Genomic DNA, 26,972 nt, shown 5'->3' with positions numbered 1-26,972 from the left:
TTGATGGCAATTGTATTTTCTTCTGAATCACATAATTTCATTAACAGAAAATCAAATACTCTTGTGCCACTAACCGTAATTCTTACTGCTGATTAACAAAACATTAATAGCTATATTGTACATCATGTAAATTTATCATTTGGCCGAACTAACTTCGTCTTTATGCTAGCTACCCATAGCGTGGTGATTCCTTCGCGAATTAACAATCGTAAATTAACGATCTACCCGGGGAGAGATCTTGACAAATATATTCTATTCTCTCTCTCTCTCTCTCTCTTTCTTTCTCGGTCGCATTCATTGTCGCTCCTTTTCGCGCGCAATCAATCACTTTATTTCGTAGGCTGCCCGATGAAAAATCACCGAGGATGCAATAAATCACAAAACCGAGTTATGAAAGATCCGCACGCTCGCTTGGTCGCTGACCGAGACGGTGCGTGATCGCGACAGTTTTCGAAAATGCGCAATCGTTCGATTTTTTTGGCAAGCGCAGTCGGATTTTTCGGGATCGAAAATTCGTCGATTTGACAGTTTACATAGACGATAAAACGATGATGGTATAGAAGCGCATCTTTACGGCTCTTTTAGCGTCAATGCAAAAGCTCGCCATTCGATGTGTCAACAGTTGCGTTTCCGGAATACGGGGACGGTTTGAGGGATGATCGAGGCGTGAACAACTTTTGCGACGTTGCGCCGCACGTTCACGCTCGAACGAACTTGGACTATATCTCGTCGTTGGATTGTTCTCAAACATTGTCGCCAAGTGCGGTCGAACTTGTCGCCGGCGTTGATTCGAAGCAGGGAGACTCGCCTTTATGCCCGCGTTAAACGACCAGTTTGACAATTCGCGCGGACCATAACGACCAGCATCATCGCTTGCAAGAATGAATCTATTCGTCGGAGACGTCGTTTAAACGACGATGCGGACGAGAAGCAAGACCCTTCGTTGTTTTCCTCGACATTTTACAACTACCGCTGTTTACGCGCTTCCGCGACGTGAGTCTTCTCCGCGCGCGCTTTAGTCACGGCGCATTACACCTTTTGCACGTAGGGCAGGCGTGCGAATGAAGAACACTCGATTATTCATTCTTAACACGTGCGAAAAAGTTAGATGTGCCTGTTGTAACGATGTGTCTTAAGAAAACTGAGAGAATATTTTTACAAGTGAATCGCGCGGGTAAAAACGTCGGCGATAACTGCCAAACGATATTTGTACAAGATCTTATAGCGCAGCCATATTTTATTCGACCCAGTTCTATTCTTCTTTCAAATTAGAATCTCGAGCAATAGATGTAATGCATAAAATCAAAGGTTGTTTGAAGCATGGAACGTCTCTACTCTCGCAACATACATAGAATAACGCAGAATTCTTTCAAAACTCATGTAAAGCTTGAATCTCGATTGGAACTATCGATGAAAGATTTTCCAGCACTCCGGCAGATAAGTGGAAGTAAAATCAAGAGCCCAATTAACGGCATATTTCCCGAACAGAAGTGTTTAAACTTAAGTGAAGGCTAAAAACCCGTTGAAATACGAAATTCTCGTAGCGCGATTAACCCCGTTGCGCCGTGAAATCAATGAGCAGCGGCAGGAAGAAAGGTGAGCGAGATATAGAAGCAGTGGGTCGGCAAGCTATAGGGCCGAGAGACTATGTAACCTCTCGTTATCAAGCTCATTAAAGGTACCCATCTGCCCTTTCCCAATTCGGGATTTTGAATTCTCAGTCGCTAAGACTGTCCGCCAACTCATTCTCGATTTTTGTTGCTCGCGCTCGCGAAACTACCAACACATCAAATATTTTATAGTCTCAGTTATTTAACTCCAATTAATTAGTCTATTCGTGCCGCGGCAACTTTTCCTCCAGTTGCACTCATGTCTACTTGAACAATCATTATGTGCGCGCCGCGTGCTGTCGGTATCACGCTACTTCGTTACAGATTATCACTTCAATGCTCGCGAACTGCCTCGCACTTGCTTTATTCTTGTTCCATTTGTCTGCAAATTTCGGTGCGATCATATTTCACTGCGGTTAATCGTTGAACTTGTTATAGGGGATGTTGGCAGCAGTAGAATGAATTTTTCAATTTTTTTTTTTTTGCTTGCTCAATTCTTTTTGTAATTTCCATCGTTTCTTTCTTTCTCTCTCTTTTTCTCTGTTTTTATACATTTTAATCTTAGATTATTTTAATATAATTTAAATAATTTAAAATTGATTGATAGATGTCTAAGCATATCTAATTATTCTGTAGAGTTCTCTTGAGCTTTATTAACTTCCATATAGGTCGTCCTCTGTAGACTACGAACTAATTCATTTAGTGTTTGAAACTATTGAGTTGTGTTGCAAGGAACACGAGTAACCGTTCACGGCAGAATTATTGTCTGGTTAATTAAATGTTGATGTTAACATGAATCATATGTTTGACGCAACAGTTTATTATCGTACATTTGTTGATAATGAATTTTTTGTGTAGATAATAAATTAATATCTCCTGAAATCTTGGAATTCCACAAGATCTGCCATACTGATTCGTTTGTATGTACATAAACTGTCGCCTCGATCACCTTCCACTTTCTACCTGCGACTATAATAAAAACTAATAATTTTTGTTAACGACAAGCAAGACGGGCGCACAATAGCTGGCGCAAATTATTTTCTTGTGTCAAAACGCAGATGATGAAGAAAAGCTTCCTCCTCCATCCTATAAAAAACTTGACAATCCAAAAAGGATTTCGATGCATCGCACGTGCATGCGGCCGTTGGTCTTTACCGCATTCCTCTCGGATTCCTTCTCCTTACTCGATTCTCCTTCGGTGCTGCTGCCACGTATCTCATTCGACGCTCCTATCTCTCGCGTAGCTCGTGCGCGCGACTTTACGACATCCCAGAATGTCCGTACTCTTTTTCCCGCGCTGCCAAATGCCTCATATTTTCCTGGCGTCGCTCCTTTTGTCGTGTCATTTGATTATCGTCATGAAACTCGTCGGCTATTTCTTGAAACGCCCGTTCGCATTTTCTTATTTCTTTCACCCTCTAAAACGTACGTAGCATTCTCGAGTCTCAACAGCATCTCTCGCAAATAATCGCAACTGGCATTTTCTTTGATCTCACCAGGTGGCTCGTTTTATTTAATCTTCCGTGATATCCGTGATCGTAGTGTCATGATATATGTACGTGTATATACAACTGCAATTCGTGATTTTTAGCCGTTTCGAGATGTGCGTTGAAAATCATTTGGAGTGTCGCGGTCATTAGCAGCATTCCGGAAATTTATGTACAAGAGAGAATCTTGGCCTTTCTATTCTTATTTTTATTTTTTTTTTTTTTATAAGCAGTAAGATAAACTCAATGGCAGCTAGCATAGCGTAGGCAATTACTTTTAATGCAGAGAGACAAACTGCTGGAGTTTATCGTTTGGTCAACGTAGATGCAGCCGTTACAAGAGATATTCCGTATCTTTGTATTCTTGGGAAATGAGGAATTGCCTCGCGAAGTCCTTTCTTCTAAAGATTACGTCATTCGCACGAGACTGCCTCTCAGTGTATTGTCGCGCACCAAGTTACCTGGTTTACGTCATGAAGCGCGTCATTCTAAATTCTACGGCGGCATCGCGTCTTTGGTGCTCTTTTCCTTTATTTCTTTGAGAGAGGAAAAAAAAGGTGACAGCGAATCCGCCCGGAAACGCTTCAACGTTTTGTAGACGTTTAATATCCTGGCTTAATATTATAGGGGTAAGGGGGGAAGGGCCGGGGATCTTTGTCTCTCCTTCTCTCTCGTTTTGATTGGTCCATCTGTTCTACTTTACGATCCACCGCAGCTGGCCACAGCTCGTTCTTCAGCGGCAGCTTGGTGTCCCGCAAACGATCGAAATCCCATTTTCCACTGTCACAGACCGTCCACTTTTTCTCGGAACGAGATTTCTGGGCTTGCGAGAGCGACGTTCTCGTCCTTAAAGTCTAATTTCGTCTGGATATTATACGACATCGCATTAACAAACGATATCCGCTGGATTTCAATTTGGAATGAAGGGACGATTTATTTATCTTGCAGTAGTTTCTTTAGCTATCTATCAAACGGTTTGATATTTTATTTTATTTTTTTAAATTTTTTATTTTACGCTAAATAAAAAATTAATATAAATAAAATTTTATAAACATTTTGACTGAATTAGATCACTCGAAAGTAACTGGCGTACAAAATCTTTAATAAATAAAATGTCTGTTTAAAAATAAATCTTGCTTTGACAGAAATAACATTGTATGTTATTATTTCTTAATTAAATCTGGATGCTATAAAATTGCACGCTTCCTGTTAAGGGAATATATCAGTTGAGTCATATCGTAAATAAAATATTGCGCGAATTATTGAGATTTATTTTCAAATATTCAGATATCGGATATTATTATTATGTAAAGTGTTTATTTTTGCATCTAACCGCTACATTAATTACATTAAATATTATTATTATAAGCGCGACACTCACACAGTTATAAATTTAGAACATCTATATTTTACGATTGTGAGCAATTAATAATATTATAATATCCTGCATAATATATAGCCGAATTCGTGTATTTCACGTTTGATTATTATTCCTCTTTCAGGAAATGAACGTTTTATATACATTGAGTATCTTTCGTAAATAACTAAAACTGTGTGTCCTAAGACGGTGAATTGTGTCTATTTGTTGAAACGTAAATCATCAATGTTATTATAAGAAAAGCCAGTGCGTTTGAAGCAGAAATAGGTACGTCGAACAATCTGCTCGTAGTTAAACCGCGAGCCCATTATTCGCCAATTAAACTCGTCGGTCATTAACGCAGATCGGTTCTGGCCGGCTGGCTCTTCGTTCTTATAAGGTCGAACGGAGGGTCACGTGCTCGCTCGCCAGGGCGATCGAAAATCCATTTTCGCCGTGTCACCATCGGTCCGTTTCTCCTGGAGAGCAAGACAAGTGTTTCCAGGAGGATGGCGAACAGGAACGCTTGGACATGCCTGGTGCCTTGATGTACCTCCAGAAGTCCGTTTCTCGAGTGCCTGTTCGTACACGACTTGTCACTGATTTGCGTACGTTCAAAGGGCAGGATCTGCGTGCTCGTACCGTCTAATGGGATCCTTTGTGCGAGCACGCGACTGTCGGCCGTAATACATGCAGGCTCGTGTAATGTGTCACACAGACGCATACGCATACACACATACACCTGGGAGTTGCTCGTTACGTGCGACAGGTGCGTAAAATCGCATCACGCGGTTCTGAAAATTTTGGAACGCTCTGGATCCTCTTTGTTGTAGCCAAAATACGTGTATAGATTTATGATAACAAAAAAATAAAAATTGCTTGCTTGATTTTTTAAGCAAAAGTGAGAGGCAATATCGGTTGCAAGTAAAAATCGATAAGTATACATGAATAACGACATATTAACGATTATATGAATATAAATTAGCTTGTAATAATTGAATTATTAACTCTGCACATTGATCACTTTGAACAAAGGTCGAGAAGATGTACTTATAAAATATTGTATAAAATATTTTGGACGATGTACTTTCAAATCTTTGATATAATGCACGCACACGGAAGTTAAGACTCTGATTTGTTAAGAAGGTGGGATGCAGAAAAGAGTAGGTATATGCGCGTATGGAAACCGTGGAAAACTCGATGAAATAACCGGAACGTCTGCGTGGCGCCAACCAGATCCACGTGATGGCATCAAGTTTTCATTTGGTGCGAGATCGCGTGTCACAAATTACCGGTATCGCGAGCTCCCCACCGGCTCGCCAAATCGATTTTTGTTGGACGTTCGGATTTCCCTCGGTCGTGACTGTATCGCGGCGGGTTCGTTCTACGGTGTGCAATACGCGTTGTCCTTTCCGTCGATGATTGTAAGTCAAACAATGAATGCCTAAAAGACACGTCGCTCGAAATTCGTTTGCGATCGTAGAAATTAAAAGATAGACGTGATGCAGCAAAGTTTAATTTAAACATTAATGCACATTTGAATTTGTTTTTACTAGAATGTGTGTGTGTAAGGCATAACAGATATTTCTGCAGAATTTTTTTACTTAAACTATGTTCTTTTTAATAATAAATTTTTTAATAATTGTAATCGGTATCCATACTTTAAAAGAAAATTTGTTAAAAATATTTTTTATACTTTTTTGAGAATTTATAAGTAATATGTCAAAACGATTTGTATGTATAATAATACAAAATGTGCAAAAATGTTTTTAGAAAAATGTGTTATTTTATCTGTACTAAAGTAATACTTAATCCTTAAATAGATATTGTAATTAAACGATAAAGAAATAAGATTTTGAGTAGTTGCGAGTTATTTTAATACTTCGCAATTCAATGATTCTCAATCTTTCTCAATCTCTCGTATTATTTTAGCCAAAACTTTTGTTATAACTACTATTTATCTTAGTAACTGTAATTTCACGCAAATGAAATTACAATAAAGTTTAATCTGTCAAAAATACTATCTCAGAATTGCATAATTAGAACTTTTTTTTCATTATATGAATAAAATATTATTTGCTATCAGACAGTTATCAGATATTAAACGTGTATTAAATAGGAAAGAAAGAACTTTTCATTTGTAAAAAAGAAATAATTTAATATATAACTTATTCATTGTATCAAAGGAGTGCGCTTAATAGAAAAGAAATGCATTCTTAACGTTTTAGCAATCACAAATATTCAATTATTTCATATCTTCAACAAATAATTGTACAAATCTTTTTGCGATCAATTAAACCCACAAATCATTATGGACAAATATCTTGTTAGTCTTTACTTAACATGCACTCTGAAGATTATTTTTGTGAAAAAAGAATCGGCAATGATATAGTAAAAAAACAAATATTTGAATAAAGAATCGCGTCGGAAAGAATACGCTTGTACGCGCTCTTAGAACACTATTTATTAAGGTAAGTAAATAAAGCTCGACGATGCTTGCTCGATGCGAAGCACAAGTGCCTGTTAATTGCTATGCGCCGGCAAACAAAATTTTTCTCCGGACGAGATTTTTCTCGAGAGCAAAATCTCAAGGCGGAAAGGATGCTACGTCGAACGAGTTTCCTCGCTCCACCTGTTTCCGCAAACTATCTTACCTATTCCGTCGTGGATATAGAAGACACGCTGTCGCTAAATTGTGTTTTAAGCTCAAACTTTACGCCGTTCTCCACCTCGAGATCTTACGTCGCTGTTATCCGTACTAAGTGTACCGCCAGGATGTTCCCCTTTACAAATCCCGAACTAGTGACATAGCGTATTTATACATACATATATATATATATATATATATATATATATATATATATATATAAACATCTGTGACAGATATATACAAGCCAAGGCATATGGACGTTTCTTTGGCGGCGTGAAACGCGCGGATCTCCGTAATAATGAGATGCATTAAGTTTCAGTATAGTTCTCCGGTACATGGCGATTAATTATTATTCATATCTACATTACTTTGCCGCTTTGACGGTCTCATACATCAATACGTAAATTGGATATTCAGATGCGACCGTATTTTGTTACGGATGCACTTTGCAAGCTAATTGCTAATTAAGCTATATTTCACGCGAGTAAGGATATTCGTTCGACCGTACATATAATTTCATTGCGCCGCATTGTGCATCGTAAATTTTTAGAGAGAATCCGCCAGATATTCTAAAATATACTAATAAATACGGTTTTTTAATTTTTTCTTTTCGTTCTTAAAATGTGATTTGCTTGCGTTGTGTCAACAATAGAGTTTTATTAAAACTTGTATTTCGAAGCTTAATATATATAGTTCTAGTTTTAAAAAAAGAAAAAAAAAAATTTTTTTTAACGACACGATGCACCCCGGGAAGTTTCCCGCACCGTTGCATTTTCGTATTCACGAACGCAATTAGTCGAAACTCTGACAACTTCCCGTTCATTGCCCGGATCCCCGTGGGATTAACACTTTGTTAAAGAGACGGAGAAATTAAAAAGAAAATGAGAGAGCACGCTTTCCGCAGTGCGCGGCTACGCGGGGATCTTCCCTTACGGGAATTACGTGGGAACGGTTCCCGCGGCCTCTTAAAACTATCTTTTAATACTTTGGAACGGCGTCATTTGTTCCGCGACGGTCGTTCGCATAAACCCGCGGCGAATTAATAGAATTTTTAATTAAAATGCGCAGTAATTGTTCTGGGGAGGGAAGAATACGTAGGCGCGCAACGCGCATGAACAACGAAATTGTGTGCGGGATACAAACGAACGCGTGAGGCGCGCTGTGTAGAGATGCGGTAGAGACAATGCACGTGGGATTTATAGATAGAAAGTTTATTACCTGGATCTGATTACAACACTCGTAGAGGATTTAATCTCACGACAATTTCGTCGTTGCAGGTGCGCCACTTAAATTTGAATGCGTCGTTATTGCTGTTGACGTTTGTCAGTTGCATTGCATCAAACCGTCGTACTTGCATTGTCCGCGAATAAATTTTTTATCCACTTTCAATTTTTTAGTGCAGACATTATAACGCTGTCTTATTTTATCCTAGTTCTGTCGCCAAAGTTATGTAAGAGAAATCCAATGTGCGTGATAAAAAGCATTCTAATAAAATAACATTCTCTCGTTAAAAATACCTAATGTAAATTATTATTAAATAAGTGTAGTAGTGTACATATTAAAAAAATATAAAATATTAAAATATGTATGTAAGAAAGAGCTTGCAAATTTAATTAAAAAAAAATTATTATTATAGGAAAAGACTCTTGTGAATAAGTAATTCTCAAAAATTTTTTAAAATATTATTTTTCCTATGTAATATGCTTTTCTAAATTTAAATATTTCTTTTGTATCAGAAATACTTGCATGTTTTTTTGAATATGCAAAATATTAATATCGACGTAAAATTTCGCGAATTTATTTGCAATAAAATTATTTGGGCAATAATTTTCTCTTAATTTTGTTTTATTATACATACAATAAATAGTCCGAGAATTATATAATTTGCAGCACGAGTTAGAATTATGCTGTAACGACGAAACTTTTCTCCTTGAATATTCTGTCGTTTCGTGTACGCAAGTTCTCATCAATACTATGCGAAGCAAAATTTATCGATAAACAATAGACCTCTCGATATTCATTAGTAAATTGCATTAGTAATACCCAAGCATTTCCTTCTGACGAGTTGTTTCGTTCATGCTGAAGCAACATACTTTATAGTCACTGTACCGGAAATAGTTGTACGTGGATAAATGATGAATAAATTAAAGCGCATCGCATGCACTCCGTTAATTTATTTCGCCAACAATTAAGCCTCGTATCGTGATGGGTCAATTCTAAAAGCGACTTATCTTAAGAGCACTTATAGATCACGATCGTTAAAGATCCGCGAGAAATCTAATTTTAAAATACTTTTTTAGATGTGAGTCCTAGTTGTTATAAATATCAGTTGTTATAAGTCAACGATATTTTGAATTTTAGATTCTATGTAATTTTAATCAATACAGTAATAAGTAATATGAATATTTTTGTATATTGGGAATAAAATAATAATGTCAAATCATGAATATACCCGACTATCAAATTTTATAATTAAATTAGGAACTTATTTGACCATAATTAATTGTTTCTTCTAGATAGATATTTGAGAGAGTAACCAAATGCGTTTTACATTTTGTTGAAAGAAATGAAATAGGACTCATAAGTTTTTTATGATTGAGCAAAGTGCAAAACAATATACAATACATGAATTTTTGTCTGATTGTTACATTTTTATACAATGTCGACATATATTCGAAAAATTTTCTGTAAAATATAATATAAAATCGTCAAATTTTCTAAAAATGGATAATGCTCTTTTCATGCAATACAATTTATTTTACATTATACATTTTCGGTAAGACGAATGAAATTTTCAAACATTATCTTGAATAAGTAAAGCAGAAATCAATTATTAAAAAAGAATACATTTAGTAGATGAATGTACTCTTTTGTATAGAACCATTACGGAAATAATGGTTTCGCAGCTGTAGTTTCTTCTTTACTTTATTTATGAGATATGAGGTAAGTAACAGAAACTTTAAAGTAGGCACTAAAATTGATACAATCAAAATAATTTATTTAAGTAAATTTATTATTTTTATCATTATTATTGCACTTGTGATTTGTATTAAACATTTTTTTACGCACACAAATAACGTTTAAAAATACGTTTATAATGTTCCCAATATACAAAAATAAAACAATTTAATTATTTACATTAAACGGCGGGGTCCAACAATAAGATATAAAAATTATTTATGATAAAAAGTGAATTTGGTAAAAAATATTTAATTTACAACTCGTTTATAGCTACATGATATCGCAATCGATTATGTTATCTCTTTGATCGTTTCGATCTCGGCAAGCCACCGATCGATGAATCGTCTATAACGGCCACAATGGCGACCGCGTTACGTGGTGTAGTAGCCTCGTGTGTCTGCTTGAGAATAGGGAAACCACGACTGCTACAGATAGGTGCTGGCGAAAGACCGCGATAACGCTTATCTGCTTCCTGGATTTATTGCTAGCGCAATGAAAACGCACCCGCCAGCCGCTCTTCCCTGCCCATTCCGATGTTAATTAGCCGGAGCGTATTCTTAGGGTGTTATAGATTATGGTTACGACGTCTATCAGCGCCACCGAGAACAATGCTGAACGAAGTGACGACGCTGACATACTTTTGATGCCAACGGATGCGACACGCTATGGCTGACATTATATTTACTCATTCTACTAACACTTCGCGTATGACTTTAAAAGGAATGCGAGCTTCTTCGGAAAAAAATAATCGAAATCTACGAATAAATAGAAATTTTTTTTTTATATAGATAATATTTTATATAGAAATATTTATATAAAACATGGCGATTAATAAGAAAAATTATTTTAATATTTAAATTAAAGTTTTTTTTTCGCGTATATTATTAATTAATGTGGATTATTAGGAGTAATATAATTCACATCAAAGTATTGATAGTGACTTTATAATCATTTTATTGGTACAGAATCAAGTATTATGCGAGATCTTAAATTCTGACTGTGACAATATCGATAAATTCATACAAAACGTCGTCAGTCCCGTTTATCAGTACGGTTACATTCAACCAACGACTGTCAACGATTCCAACTATTCATGTCGGCAAATTTATTACACGATTCAATAGGTAACAATGTTGCGAATAGCTGGCAGCATAATCAGGTATGAGTCTCGAGCGCCGATTACGCAGTGGATCCGAAGCGCCTAAACTCGATTAGGCAGACGACAGCTTAGGTTCTAGTTGGGATTAGGATCAAAGCCTACGGTTTATGGGACACGCGAGATGTCTAGTTTAATGCCTTGAGGTTCCCGGCATTCTATTCACTCTCTCTCTCTCTCTCTCTCTCTCTCTTTTGTGCCACATTCCCTTTTGCCAACGTATTTCGATGATTCGCATAGCAACTCGATCTCTCGGACCGGCGACCTTATCAAAATGAGAATTCGTACCTGGATTTGTTAGCCTTCTCTCTTCTCCGCGCCTACATACTTGGTAATTAATCTGATTTCCGTACGCGATACACACACACACACACATGCTTGCGTTGCTGCCACCGACGCGAATTGCTGTCATCGCGCAAGCACGCATTTCCAGTTTATGTCGTCACGGCGTTATACGCAATCAATTTTCGTCCTCACGTCGTTCCACCCATCATAGTGAACCCACACATGATGAAACCGCTTCGCGCGTGACTTCCTTCCATATCCGTGGTCCGTCCGAGATCGAAAATCTCTGATATTCTTTTTTTTTTGTCTGCTCAAGCCAAACCTCATTCAGGAACGCGTTGCCGGGACACGTAAATTATTCCTTGTTAAAAAGAAATGTATTAGGCATAACTTCACAGTCGCGCTACATATTACGTGATATAAACGCGTCACTAATTTGAAATAGTGAAGATAAAAGTAGAAAAATAGAGAGTAAGCTAAAAAAGATAAGAAGGAAGGTGTAATTTTATTAATAAAAACCAATCTTAACCAAGCTTCAACGATTTAATTTTTAATTACACGTAAAATCAATTTACAATTCGAGCATGACAAATTTATACTTCAATGTCCTAGTTTTCATAGAGCTATATTAACAGCGGGTTTAGTTGAATCTTAGAAAGTTACTTTTACATCGTATTTTTCGGGCGCAGAAATTGGACTGCATGATCGATACAATTGAAACGGTTCAACGTTTCTGAATATATCTCTTTTCTGAAATTTCTTCAATAATAAATGTAACGTGCGAAAGTAACGTCTATATCACCTTGTCAGAATGCGTGATGTATAATAAAACATTTTCCACATTTGTTGAAATGATGAATAGAATTTGTCAGCGAGAAAAATAAATGATTTATTTTTGCTTGACGATAACGCGCGATTGCTTTCGTAGCCACCTATTGCGGAGATAATAGACAGCACGAGCAGACACTCAGTAATGAAGATAGAACCTTGCGTGTAATATTATACAGAAACCGTTAACCATTTAGCTTGTTAAATGCGCTACGAGTTTTCCGTCGCGTCTTTGTCTCTTCAACTTTTCTACCGGTAGCAACGCGAGAGAGGATCGCACTTGGAAATAATTAAGCCCTGGAACGTGCCTCGGCGCGAAGGGGGGACATTGAGAGAATGCCCATTGTTATTCCGAGAAGGAGCCCGATGCTTCCTCCGTTATCGAGGAATTAGATGGTAACACGAGGAATTAAACAAGGGGATTCCCGATAGGAAGGCGTAGTAAAATCATTAAAGAAGTGACGTACGGACGAGGACTATCAGGGATTGCGGCAAATGGCCAATTGCCTTATTAAATTCTCATGAAGGAATCCTCGATTCCAACACGTGATCCAGACATGCCTTTATCAGGGAAAATTAAGCTATTCAGAGGCTGTACATTATAATTTGGATGCAGTGGAAAAAAGTATGATTATAATTTATGGTAGAATACAAACAATGGTATTTATTATCCCACATATTATATTTAATTTTATATTTTGAATATTTATAGACTTTTTTTAATGATTTATTATTTTTAATATTCTTTATTATTTAAAAAAAATAATACAGTGTTTAAATGAAATGCATAACGTTTCTCCTAGATTAATTATTTTGTACAAGAGAATATATACAACATACACAAGTATCACATTTTGTTTATATAATCTGGATATCTTTATAAATTATTAAATTTACACCTAAAAAGTTTAAAATATTTAAAACTTTAATAGCATAGTTAATTAAATTTATTCCATTTATAAATATATATAATCTGTACGTTCTGCAATAATAATGATAATTTAAGAGCTTTTATGTATTTCAATCATAATATTGAAAGGAATAATCCACTTTAATACAATTACCAACAAACCAATATCGACCATAATATTTATTACTGTCGATTTTTTTCTCTCTAGATCAATACGATCAGCGTAACAATCAACTGCTTCATATAACAATAGTTTCGTACAATATTCATATAAATATTGTATGATGAAAGCTGAGTTACAATTTTGCTTGCATCATTTATGCTTAAATACATTCGAGATATTTTAACGATGTTATATACGACGAGACATGCGTCGCGCGACTACTTCATTTTCTCCGGGTATACTTTGGAGACACGGTTTTTCCGCACAGTGAAGGAATCACGACGGCTGAGATTGTTTTCCAATTTAGGAGATACGATTTATATAACAGCTAGCGATCTCTCGAGATACTTGAGTGTAAACCTCCACGGAATCCCAATAGCGCCAGGGGCAAACAGCGAAGTGAAGTGTTGTGTCTACGCTCATCCTCTCTGGGCTCGAAACAGTAACGATATTATAGATACTAAACGATTTTTATATCCACATAGATAACGAGAGTTTCTTTGAAATCCCGATGTCGTTCACCTCAAACTGTCACAAACTTTTTCGATGATTAGTCAATTGTTACCTTGAGAAATCTCATTAGAGATGCGTGAGACGCTCATTGAAATGTGCGTTGCATTGAAACGCAAATTATAATATATATATATAACCTAATATCTCTAGATATAATTTTTTTACGTTTCTCTTTTTTATCAAAATGTAACTTAATTTATTGTATCGCGCGCGCTACATTTTTCAAATATTTTTCGTGCTATTTATCATCGTTGCAAAGTTTAATAGCGCATCGTAATAGAAAGTTACTTTACAGCAACACAGAGTTTGCACTGCATTCAATAAATATTGTAAAATCATTTACTATTCAAGAAAGAAAATATTTTGTAAACTTTAGTTTTGATATTCAAATACCGATATTTATTGTTGCTCTATGATTAAACAATTGCAAATTTCTTTATTGCAGTACATGCACAGTTACAGTTACTCATGCAATAATTCAAAAACTGATGCTATAATAATTCTATTTTATAATATATTGACGATATTATACAGCGAAAGATATATTTTGTAAAGTTAGGATATGCTAACAACCATTGAAGAATAATTATATTTAAATTAAAGATGTTTGAAATCGAAAGAGCTATTTAATCAAGGCATTTTTATTTTTCCTAGCTTTTCGCATTTTCTATTCAAATCATATATTTTCCTTGACGATTGTTATTAATTTTTTCATCTTTTGAAAGATTCAAAAAATTTGTTTCTTTAAATTTTATTTAATTGAAAAAATCATTAAATATAACTAAGTTGTAAAAATATCTTGGTCATTTTTGAATTATACATTTATTTTTTTTAATCTAAGATAAATGTATATAAATTTAATCCATTAAAAAGAAATAAGCATTTATTAGTCATTTAGATCATACATTAATATATAATTTAAATATACATGATATATGAATTACAGTAAAATGTCTTGTACAGGAACTAGCGACAAACTGAGATCCGTAACATGTACATTATAATTGTACGAGAACGACGAAATGTACTTTATATGCAAATGTTAATGACAAGGCTATTAGCAATGCGTACACGATGGCCACAATCACAGCATTGCTTCGCATTATTAATTAAATTACTTCAATAAAATATGAACACTTTTTGTCGCGGTAAAATAGAAATTTTTATTACATCATTAGATGAATATAGTTTCAAAAAACATTATAATTCAATGATAAAATGTTTTCATCATATTTAATTACTTGTAAAATATAAAACCGGAATAATGTGGTCCCGCATTTAGGAAATGATTTTCCTAATAATAAAATAAAATAGAGTGTTACGTAATTAGACAATGGATTTCAGCAAAAGTTGAAAATTATATTCCTTATTTAATTTAATGTAGAAATGCTCGATATGATTAAATAATATATTCTGTAATATAATAATTCATTGTTTCAAACTACCGCTCTAATTTCTTATATTTAAGCTCATTTCAAATGATCTATAATTTGTAATAGTATTTGGAATAGAATTCCATCTCCAATTTCATATGTTAATAATACAGGGAGTATTCGAAATAGTAAAGTACATACATATACAATGAAATATATATAGATATAGGCGCATATGTAAAATATGATAACAGAATATAGGAAAGTATGGCACATAAAATTATAAATAAAATTCTGCCCCGAATTTTGTTGGGAAGTATAAATCTTCTAAAATGAGCTTAAGAAGAAAGTTCAAGCTTTTGAGCTTTAAGCTTTGAGAGTTAAGCAAGATAATAATGTAAGCCATTAGCAATAATATAATAATTGTTACGATGGAAATAGCGAATTCTTTTTATATACAAAAAATAATTTATATACAAAATTTAGAATTTTAGTATCTTTTTCTTAATTATCTTGTCTAGTAAAATGAACATATCAACTTCCACGAAAACTCAAGAGGTTGAGTTTGAAAAGTCAAACATGGATTCTCTTGACATAGAATGACCTCGCTTTAATTTTGAAGTTGTAGAAAGTTACAAAGAGAGGTACATAAGTTTTGGGATTCTTTTTGCTTTATTTGAAACAAGTTTGGTTGCCAAATTTGCAGAAAGTTTAAACAGGTTGATTTTTGAATTTTTAATATCAATTTATTTTCCCACGTTTCCTTTATGTTTCTCTTTTTTATTTAAAGAATATATATATATATATATATATATATATATATATATATATATATATATATTGAATAAAAATAAAACAATGTAATCAGACAATGTATCAGGATATTAACGGATTTATTAAAATCTTACAACATATATACACACACATATAAATGTCGAGATTGATTGATTCACAATTCAGTATTTTTCGTTTATTTTTCGTATACGCGAAATATAGAAAAAAAAGACGGGTTTAATCCCAGTTTCCCGATGCAAGGGAAAAAGTCCATATTACATTTCCGAAATACACGAAATCTCGTATTCTTTTTACGTTAGGATGAAGGAATGATAGATAGTATCGCGAAACTTCCAGTTACTGGTACGTGCAAGTTTGTCTCATACGTGGCGCGGCTTTGGACTGTAGCCACACCGACACGCAGGATTGATGAGCTGCTTGGCGGTCGGATATTGTGCCCGAAATAAGAGATACCGGAATCTGTCACTCGGCTTGGATGAAGCCGTCGCGTTTACTTGCGCCGCATACTTGCTTACTCCTTCGACGCGCAGCCGGATTAAGAATCCGTCGACGCTTGCATTGTTCATGAGCATAATTCTGGAAATGGTTTGATTGCGCTTCGGGATCTCAACTGGCTTATGGGTCATCGCGGCGCGTATTGATCTCTCGATCCTAGGATAGAGTCGTTACGTTTATTTTCAGGAGGAACCTTGATGCTTCTATCAATGGTAATACGCGAACGTGCGAGGATTCAGAACTCATCGTTTCATCCACTATCGTTGCTTCTCGCTACCTCTTCTTTTTCGCCCTCTGTTTATCTCTCTCGTCCGCGTTCGCGAATCTCTCCATCTGGATTTACATAGATCTCGGGTCAGACTGAAGATTACACATGGGTTGGACTTTACCGTGAGAGCAAACTAAAAATTCACGATTGAATTGTTCTCGAATGTAGTTTTTCTTATTGCCTACCGTGACGCAAACGGAATATTTTAAATCGTTACGGTTTGTTGATAAAGATTACTTGTAGTTAGTGAAAAGAAATATTTGTTAAAGCAAATTACAAATAAAGGCAAAAAAAAAAAAGAAAACAAACAGTGTGAGAATGTCTGAGTTCTCATAATAGAGTTGAAATAAAAACAATTTAATTTTATTTTCATATTTCTCCTGAAATTTGACTATCGACATTTGTTATTCCTTTAAATATTTAATTTTTCTGATATAGAAATAAAAATTAACTCTGAACGTAATTCATCCTTTAAAACTATATTTTTTTTTTATATTTATGAAATATGTAATCTAGAGAATATTACACACTTATAAACTTTTTTTTTAGAAAAAAGTTTTCTATTAACAACCATTTTACACAAGACTTTTCAGAAAGTTGTACAGGAAAGTCCTGCAGGGAAAGAAAGTATATTGCAAGTTTAGTTACGTATATGTATAGAGTGGAATATATAACCGTTGTGTAAAGTGGAGATTTAAGTTCAATTAAAAGTGTATTACGGTTATGTGTACCTTAAGCAGTCTCGTCGACTGGCGATGGATTTTGTACCTGTTTCTTTCCAGAATAATTAGCCCCGGTTCGATTACCGCGATACTATCGATCCGTAACATCTTTGTGTGTATGTGTGTGCGTGCTGATCTTTATTTTCCATTTACTCGGTACCTGAAATCAGATTAGATGGTTATTTGAGGGCACGGGAGGGAGTGTGCTCATTATTTTTCATTTTAGTTCTTCGTGAACTGGGCTATATTAACGCATGATTTATAACATCAATTTAATCTTTATCGGCTTGCGGTGCACTCGAAAGATTACTTTACAAAACACGTCATATTGCTGTAGGCATTTTGTCTAACTCGAAGTTTGACGCTCGATTGCATTTTCGTTACAAGAAAATTAACTTCTTATTTATTATTTCTATAATTATAAATAGACGTATTTATACTCCCTATGTATTATATTAAATAATTAAATAATGAAATAATTTGGCTTATTAAACGCATAACCCAGACTTCCATTTAAGTTTTTAATCAAATTGTAAATGCATTAATTATTCATAAAAATTAAAAACTATATAAATACTAGCGCGCAGTTAAAAAATGGGATTTTGTATTGCAATTTGCTGAGTGGAGTTATTGCATTAATTTGTTGTTTTTAATAATATAAATTTTAAGTTTTGATTTTAAGCAATGATTTTTAAACAGAGACCTATATAACTATATAAATTTTTGTTAAGTAACTTTACAAACAAATTAAATGTATAAGGACTATGTTATATTGTAGATTAGAAGCGTACATGAAGAAACTTACATAGACTTTCATTTAGAAAATAGATGCATCCTAATGAAGTTAAAAACTTATTTACACACTTCCATTAGTGTAGACGAGAAATTTGATTACTTAAAAGTAAATAGCGCGCCTCTATGCATTAAATATTCGTCGCTGCTTTTACACAGCTCTTTTGAATGTAGAGATCTTAAGGATATACTACGGAATCGACATTCGGAAGTCTTAAAATCTTGGTTTAGCAACTTCTTTCATAGCGTAATTCATAAAAAGATCATAGATATTAATGAATATACAACAGTTTTCTTGCATATCCAGACGTATAAATTTTTTTCTTGGAGGAGAAAGAAATGTAGCTTAAAAAAAAAGAATATATATACAGGGTCGGCCCAAATGTTTCGGTCAGACTTTCAGATTTTATAGAAAATTTAATTGTGAAGAAAAAGTTTTTTTATAAATATGGATTGAAAAATGTTTTCTTAAAAAATTAGCGTCCAAAAACCTCTAAAAAAAGGTTGTTTTTTACATTGTTGCGATTATCACGCAATTTGTTTTATGTAAAATTATCATATTCATCTAGTAGCAATTACATTTATCTATTCAAGAAGTAAGATTAAGAGGTCACTCGACTACATGATTATATTCCTAATGTGCAACAGTGACTGACGATGCAAGGGAGAGTGATATTCATTGCACTGATCGACGTGTGCAAAGTACCTGGTCTGTTAACCGAACATTATAACTTGTTGAAAGTTATGCATCGAGCAAGCTGCAATAATTGATAGATCTTATTCATCTTTTGATGACGGGAAATTAATATAACAAACATTTAATTAATATTAGCGATAAAGTTACTTTGCATTATGATATTTTAAGTAAATAAATTTTGATATAATTATTACATCTTTTTATATTGATGAAAAAAATATTATACTCTATCTCAATTCAATTGACAATAAAAATTATAATATTTTATTTGAAGATATAAAAGTATTTATGGAATAATATGACGACTGATAATAACAATTGAAATTTCCACATTTCCGCGTTTTACATATATTATTGTAACGTAGCTATTTGTTAGTATATTTGTTTGAAGTTATCAAATTTGTATAGGACATCAGAATTTCAAATAAGATTCCACATTCCGAAATGGTAGCCTTCTATATGGCATACCGAGCGCAAAAGATGTAACCGGATTCGCTTGAGAATTGCTTTTCGAGAAGATCCCAGTCTGCATATAACAATATAAAAGCGTTAAACTGATAAAAACACTGCATATATGAATTAGTAATAATTTGCAACAAAAATTTGGATTTTGGAATGTTTTTAGAGAGTTAGCTCGCGGATAGAATCAAGTATCTCAAAATTGAATATGCAAATATAGCTTGGGACAACATAGATTCTCTATTAGATGAGAAATACTTAAGTACATATTAAATTCCGAACTCTATCAACACGATGATGCACGTACCATATTATAAACTGTCGCTAACTTCGTATCATCACGCGTAGTTTCGTAAGTATACTACTATTTCGTCTTGAAAATTTTCTTTGAAGTAGTAATTGGCTTGCTTGTTAATGGCCTCTTAGAAGTTTCTTCAGTTTGACGAGCAGGCCGTCCATAAAGAGTTGATCTTAATGAAAGGAATTTTGTTACATATTGTACAAATAATCTTATCACCTTTGCAATAACGCTTATTTCATTACCGCGTAATGAATCTCGTCGCAAGATAATTTAATAAGCTTGATAATGAAATATAAAAATTGATGAATGATTTATTTAATATAATTGTCATTAATCATTTTTAGTCTCTCTTACAGATTTTTTTATTTATTATAAATGTCTTTTAAAAATCAGCTTTTTCTTTATATAATCAGAATATTATTAAATATTATATCGCCAAAATTATTTTTTGTCAGAATTTAATTAAAAATAAATTTATTTATTCATTCGTATTTCGAACCTTCGAAATTACTATACTCTGTAAGAACGATCATCTACTTAAGTCGAATCTTTCAAGCTGACTTATAATAGGAATTATTTTGCGCACTGTAGATTTTATCGCGTGGCAACGATAGACGCACATAATGATTTTGAATAATTTTTTTTTTTTTTTAATCGTGAATACAAGAACACCGTAGAATTATAAAACGCCAGGCTTAGTCCTAGCTTGACCCGCTTACGTTAACTCGCGCCATTCACCGCTGAGTTTCTCGAGTACTTTGCAAACTTTGGCGCGCACGTAGGTGGGCTATAAGTATAAGTACTAGTAAGTAAGTAAGTAAGTAAGTATGTATGTATACCGGGCTGGTTAACATAGAGCTGGTTCGCGCGATGGCGTGATACTTAAGTCGAGGACGTTCCGTGTTACAGATTTACCCAGGTTCGGCAAACCGTTGAACAACCTTACAGTCTCGGTGGGTCGCGAAGCCATTTTCACATGCATCGTCGAGGCTCTCGGACCATACAAGGTGAGAAACACATTACAACCACTATTATATTCCCATGCACGGTTGCAATTACATATATATTGCGCGCTGCTGCTGCTGCAATTGTACGTTGCGTTGCGCGCACTAACACTCTCTTTATACGATAGAGACTCTGGCATTGATAAGAGATGGGACTTCTCTTTGTATATACATTTTCTCAGATGAAATTGCGGAGCGATATTATCTATCAAAATAATTTCCTTTTATCCAAATTGAGATCAAGATCTAATAAGATCTTGATAAGGGAAGTTATTTGTCATTTTAATTTCATAATGATTTATAATAATTTTTTATTTAAAGCAAACATAAAAATTAACATTTTCTAAATTTTAATTCTCAGTAATTTCTAATATAAATTTAATATGATATTAACGATTCTTATATTCTTTTTTGTATGGTTAACGCCATATAAATAGATGCAAGATGAGAGAGAATTACTCAAGATAATTAAACTTTGCATCAAGTGTAATATTATGGAAATACGAATCTTTATCTCTAAATTATGAAATCGTATAGATTATTATTTTGATAATACATAGATACGCTGTAACTTGCGATTTAGAAAATTGGCGCTAAGATGGCTTGAGAACGATGATGTCATTACCGAACTAGGTTCGCAAAGTTCTATTAGGGACGAAGGAGAGCTAACGAACGGTACAAATAAATTCAAAGCGAGGGATTGAGCTAGGATCACAGTGCATATCTGCGCAACTCCATTTAAGTAGAAATAAAATCCCGCGGGGTGTGAGTTCAGCAGTTTGTTAAGCGGCTCCAGTCCTCCCTCGATCGCCGTCTTCCAGCCGATCGTTTCCCTGTCGTTCGTCTATCTTTCTTCTCTCGTTTTCTCCTTATTTTCCAGCCTCCTCTCGACAGAGGTCTCGGGCGCTTCTCCTGGAGGAAATACCCTTTTCAATTCTCTCTTTTGCTCTTTTTTTTCTCTTTTTCTCTTTCTCTCTCTCTCTCTCTCTCTCTCTCTCTCTTTTACCAAGACCTGCGCTCAAACCGCGCGTATAGGAGTTATAGTTTTATAGATAGCGTCGCTTCCGCGAAATGTTTTGGCGATAAAAATGCGCGAGATTATTTTATGGCGCCGTGAGAGTATGTATGTATGTACGTGTGTGTGTGTGTTTTTGTGTATATAGGGGCAAAGTTCGTTTTCAAACGGAATCGATGCATTATCCTTATGCGGTTGGTCAACGGCACCTCTGCGGAAATGAAAACGGCGAGACACGCGCCTGCCGCCGCGAAAAGCGTTTGGCGCAAATAATAAAAAGCGCGTGTACCACTTTGCTCGCAGCCGGGATACAAAGGGGCGAGCTTTCGATAATCGATGACGACGGTCACCGTGAAAATTAACGCTTTTTAGCGTAACTCGTTTTAGCACATGGCAGCTGCACACGGCGCAACTATAACCGATATCGCGTGATTGGTTCTCTACGCCGACAATTCTCTTGTTAATAATAAATTATTAATTTCCTTTAATAGCGTATACGATTAAATCAAACGCGAATTTATGGTTTTATCGTATTTTGTTAGAAAAAAAGAAAGAGAGAGAAGGGTATATACATTTAAATGATAACGAAAAGGGCTTATGTTAGTGCTGACATCGAGTAGTTTATTTATATTTCAAGTTACTGCATAAGTAATGGTAAATTTTATGTATAGTGACTTGTGAGAGAGGAAAGGAATATCTCAAATACTCTCTGGTGTCCTGAAATAATAAAGCGTCTTATTACGACTCGCGCAAGGTGTTACCGTGTTGTATAGTACATTATGAAGGCGCTAATTTTGCTAATTAATAACAAACATGTCATTCAGATATGCTATATTTTGTTCTCTTCCAAGTTATTACAATTTCAGCAATTATTTGCATCTTTAATATTAAATTAATAATTTAAAGAGATATATATTATGAATAATTAAAGTATTTAATTATTCGGCGTTATAAATATGTTAAGATGAGACAACAAATAATATATCTAATTATATCAATAAAATAATAAGTATTATTTTTCCAGAAAGCAGAGTGAGAATGTCATAAGAGGTTTATAAATTTTAGAGAATTAAATTCAGTTATTTTCCGCGAAAATCAACTAATACATTTTTGTCCAATTCTCTTATCACGGAGTAGGGATCATTCAATGCAGTTATAATATTTTCATTTTTACCATTCTCTACGAGGTGCGGAAATAAGCTGCGTGCTTCAGGTATAAAACGATTTATGTATTATCCCGACTCTGCGGCAAATTTTAAAATTTCATTAAAGGGCCAAAATTGCTTCCTGCGGAAGTGGAAGCAGTAAGGAAAGGAGGCACCCCAGCGAAGTATTTTTACGGTCCTAAACCTAATTGAAGCTGGGTCCTTGAAATTCACTCGGTTTCGTGGAGATTAGTACTCGCGGAGAATTTTTCTTCTTTTAAATAATCGCAATTTTCAATATATTATATCAAGGCGTATTTTTGCTTCTGTTATACGGAGTTGCATAAATTATACTACATGTATGTAACACAAACTGTCATATTTATTTATGAGAACATTTTTAGAGACAGAATTTGTTTGTGTTTACGCGACAGATTTATTAGCTTTCACATAAAAATAATAATACTGAGATGTATAATTAAATATGCATTATATAAACTTTGAAATTTTAAATGCGCGCATGTGTTGGCGAGTTTAAAAACATACATTAGTAAATTTTTACAAACGAATAAAATATGTGAATAATGTAAACAAATATGAGGATTATTTTCTATTTTATAGTAAACATACATTTTGCGATTTTCTGTAATTATTTAGTTATATAATTTTTATTCCTCGGTTTGCATCTATCGGTTACCTCATGTTTGTATTTATTGATAAAACGTCCATATGTTATATTGCAAGTGTTTGCAACTGCCCCATCAGATTACGAGTTTGATCTCGCAAGAGCCAACCGAGGCTGCCAAAATAGTTACACATCGTCATGTGACATCTATTACTATGCTTCGAGCGAAAGATAATCTCATTTTCCAAACATAACTTGTTTTCCTTCGAAAATGAGTATTATAGAAATAAACAGAATATGTCACGAGAATTCTAGTCATATTAGAAATAAATATATGAAGTTAAGTAGATTGAATAAAGAAGATATACGTCACACATTGTGTATAACAATTGTGTACAGCAAGCTGAAAAGATTTATATTTATAAAAATTAAAAAGAAACATTTAAGTTTTATAATTCTAGCGAATTGTAAAATTTTTAAACATTGCGAGATATTGGATCTTAAAGTTTTCCAAGTATTTCAATTAAGTAATATACAGATGTAATATCTACGTTTTTGTTTTCCATTAATACGATAAGGTGTCGAATTTAGCGCGACCTTATACGGGCTGTCTCACACCAAGTAATGCAACGCTTACGACTAATATTCTCTCGAGGGAGCAAACTCTCGAAATCATTACGGTCTGTTGCAAAAGCATTGTGTACTTCCTCACCGTAACATTCGGCAAATTGCGCATCTACGAGAGGCACGGTAGCACGGAATATTCCACAATCCCTTGACGATCCTTGATTACCCAGCGGTCCTTACCTGCACAATGCATGATTTCCCGCACACATCTGACGTCGGCCTTAATGTGACGGATTTTGGATCAAGGTGCTTAACGTTGTTCGGAGAATGCCGGAGTATTCCATGTCTCGCAGTCAATAGCTGGAGCAAGAAAGCGGTCACTGACGCGAGCACGGTCGAGGGAGAGAAGCTCTGTGATTGTTCGTGCAAACAAACCGCAGTATTAATTATTCGCGATATCGGCGCTCACGGTTGCATCGAACGGGACAACAGACAGCCGGATATCCGCTGAAGAAGCTCGTGTCTCGGGAGTTACGATCTTGTCGACGATAATTTCCTGGATTTCGGGAGAGAGAAGTACGAGCCAGCTGAGATTTCTCCTAGCGAAAGTAACGACATGTCAATGGCCATGGTCGCCACTTTTATTTCGCCAATTCTCTTTTCTCGTCTCTCTTGCCTCTTTTGCGTTTCCACTGACACAAAAATTCTACGTGCTCTTCTACCCTTTTTACGTTATCTCAATGAAGAGGTCTGCTTTTTTGCAGCACGTTTTCAGAAGCTAAGCAAATGACGAACTAATTTGCCCTAAATGTGATTGCGTAAGATAAAAGATACGCCAAATAACCACGTGTACGAATGTTCCATAGCGAGTCAAATCAAAACGGATGGAAAACGAAGATGAGATGAAGGCCAATGCAAAATTCTCTGGTTTTAATTTAATCGCTTTCTCTCCATCTTGCTGTCTTCCTCCGATTTTCAAACCTGCCACCCGGTTGCCTTTGCATTCTCTCGAGTTTGTGCTCTCCATTGGCTACACACGGAAACGGACGTATTAATATCGCGGGGGCACTAATTGCCCTCCAGCCAAATACGTAGAAATTCGCTAAGGATGAGGTACCGAGATGCTTTTTACGTTACGCTATGCACACTGTATATTGCGTCATTGATCGAGGAAACCATTGCATTTGGAGTGGATTATAAGTGAGCAAGGTCGGAAACGCGTTTCCTTCCGCTCATGGATATCGACCTGGGATGCAAATTTGAATTTACCCTTGATTCCGGGTGCATTGCGCCGCGTTCTACGATGCTTACCACATGCAACGTAAGAACACACAAAAATCGATGCATTTAATATGCGCTTAATCTAGTATATTAAAACATACATAATATGCGTTAACAGCTGGATAATTGGAATCAGATATTAAATATCGCCACGTAAAGTTTATGACCTCTTTAATATCTCGTTCGCTAGTGAATACCATAACTAGGCGAGTGCCTATTATCAAACCCATTGTCTTTTTAACGATGTAAAATATTTACTGATATTCGCTTAATATGCGATTTAATTACCAATATATATATATATATATATATATATATATATATATATATATATGTATAAAATAAACAAAACGTGTATTTTATTATTATTTTCAAAGGTAAATTAAAGAAGCTAAACACATCAGTAAAAAAATACTCCTATTTATCTTAATATCATATTGCAGTGACATTGCTCCGTAAATTATCATTTAGAAAGTGTGATTAATATTATGCATAAAACGCAATTTAAAAGTCTCACTTATTTCTACAATACGCGCGACATCGAAAAAGACTGCGGCATTTTCTTCTTGGCTTTCGCTAAGACGATGATACTTATAAAGTTTGAATCTTGTATAGTTGTTTGAAAGAGATCGTACTTTTATGATTGGTCATCCAAAGTAACTGTTTTCAAGAATTGCACAATATATGATATAATCTAGTTTTTGATTTCTGCTGAAAGATAAAAATATTTTTCCTATCTTTATACATTATTTAACATATTTTTTTAATAATGTTTAGGTATATTTTTGAATTCGATATTTCTTCATAAAAATATTAATATAATAAAAATATATATATAAAACGCAGAGCAATGTATCACTTTTAAATGCACATAATGAAAAGTGCAGCAGAGGCAATAAATAATTATGAATTAAAAATAATAGTTTTAATATTTTATTTGTAATAAAAAAGTAAATTTTTTATATTATATTTTTACATCAATTTAATATTGGTTGAACCCTTTTGCATTACATTTGTTTTCGTTTTGTGAAAAAAGTCATGGATGTTTTGTTGCCACCACATATTGATTTGTTTGCGTTCTTATAAGAGAAATTTCTTTCTGTTTTCAAAACATCTTGCTGCCAAAATTTCTACGCTTATGTTCTATTGCAAATTTTGATAGAAATATATATATATATATATATATATATATATATATATATATATATATAATGTGTTAAGGATAACTGGTATAAAAATATTTTTAGCAATAAATGAGAAATTAAATTTTTAAAGCAGATATATTAATAATTAATGTTTTAATATATTTTTTTGGAAGATCTTACGTGTAACTATTTCTGAGAAATTTGTTTTAGGTGCGACTATATATTAATAACAAGAAATATATACACTTTAAAAGAATATATACACTTTACAAATAAACAAAAATTTTAAATTGATTCGTTGATTCGAGTCGATTGAACATTTTTAGTGCTGTGGCGAGATTCGTATTATGTCAAAAAAGATTTCTGAT

General features: G+C 34.3%; 1 protein-coding gene across 6 annotated transcripts in view; it reads left to right on the top strand.

Moving 5' to 3' along the window:
- LOC126857593 (neurotrimin-like) overlaps positions 1-26,972 on the top strand; it is a 75,590-nt gene that overhangs the window by 9,980 nt on the left and 38,638 nt on the right. For 5 of the 6 annotated variants that reach the window (XR_007688525.1, XR_007688526.1, XM_050607212.1 and 2 more), the window contains exon 2: positions 20,732-20,829. The exons of the other annotated variant lie outside the window; for it this stretch is intronic. Coding sequence is in view for 3 of the 5 variants with exons in the window: in XM_050607212.1 (XP_050463169.1) it covers positions 20,732-20,829 (98 nt within the window). In the remaining 2 variants the exon portion in view is untranslated. The remainder of the gene's footprint in view (positions 1-20,731; positions 20,830-26,972) is intronic. 6 annotated transcript variants of the gene reach the window in all.

Source organism: Cataglyphis hispanica, chromosome 22 (assembly GCF_021464435.1).
Source record: "Cataglyphis hispanica isolate Lineage 1 chromosome 22, ULB_Chis1_1.0, whole genome shotgun sequence".
Lineage (NCBI taxonomy): Eukaryota > Metazoa > Arthropoda > Insecta > Hymenoptera > Formicidae > Cataglyphis > Cataglyphis hispanica.
The sequence above is the reverse complement of the archived record's forward strand: the minus strand, read 5'-3'. Positions and strand labels throughout refer to the sequence as shown.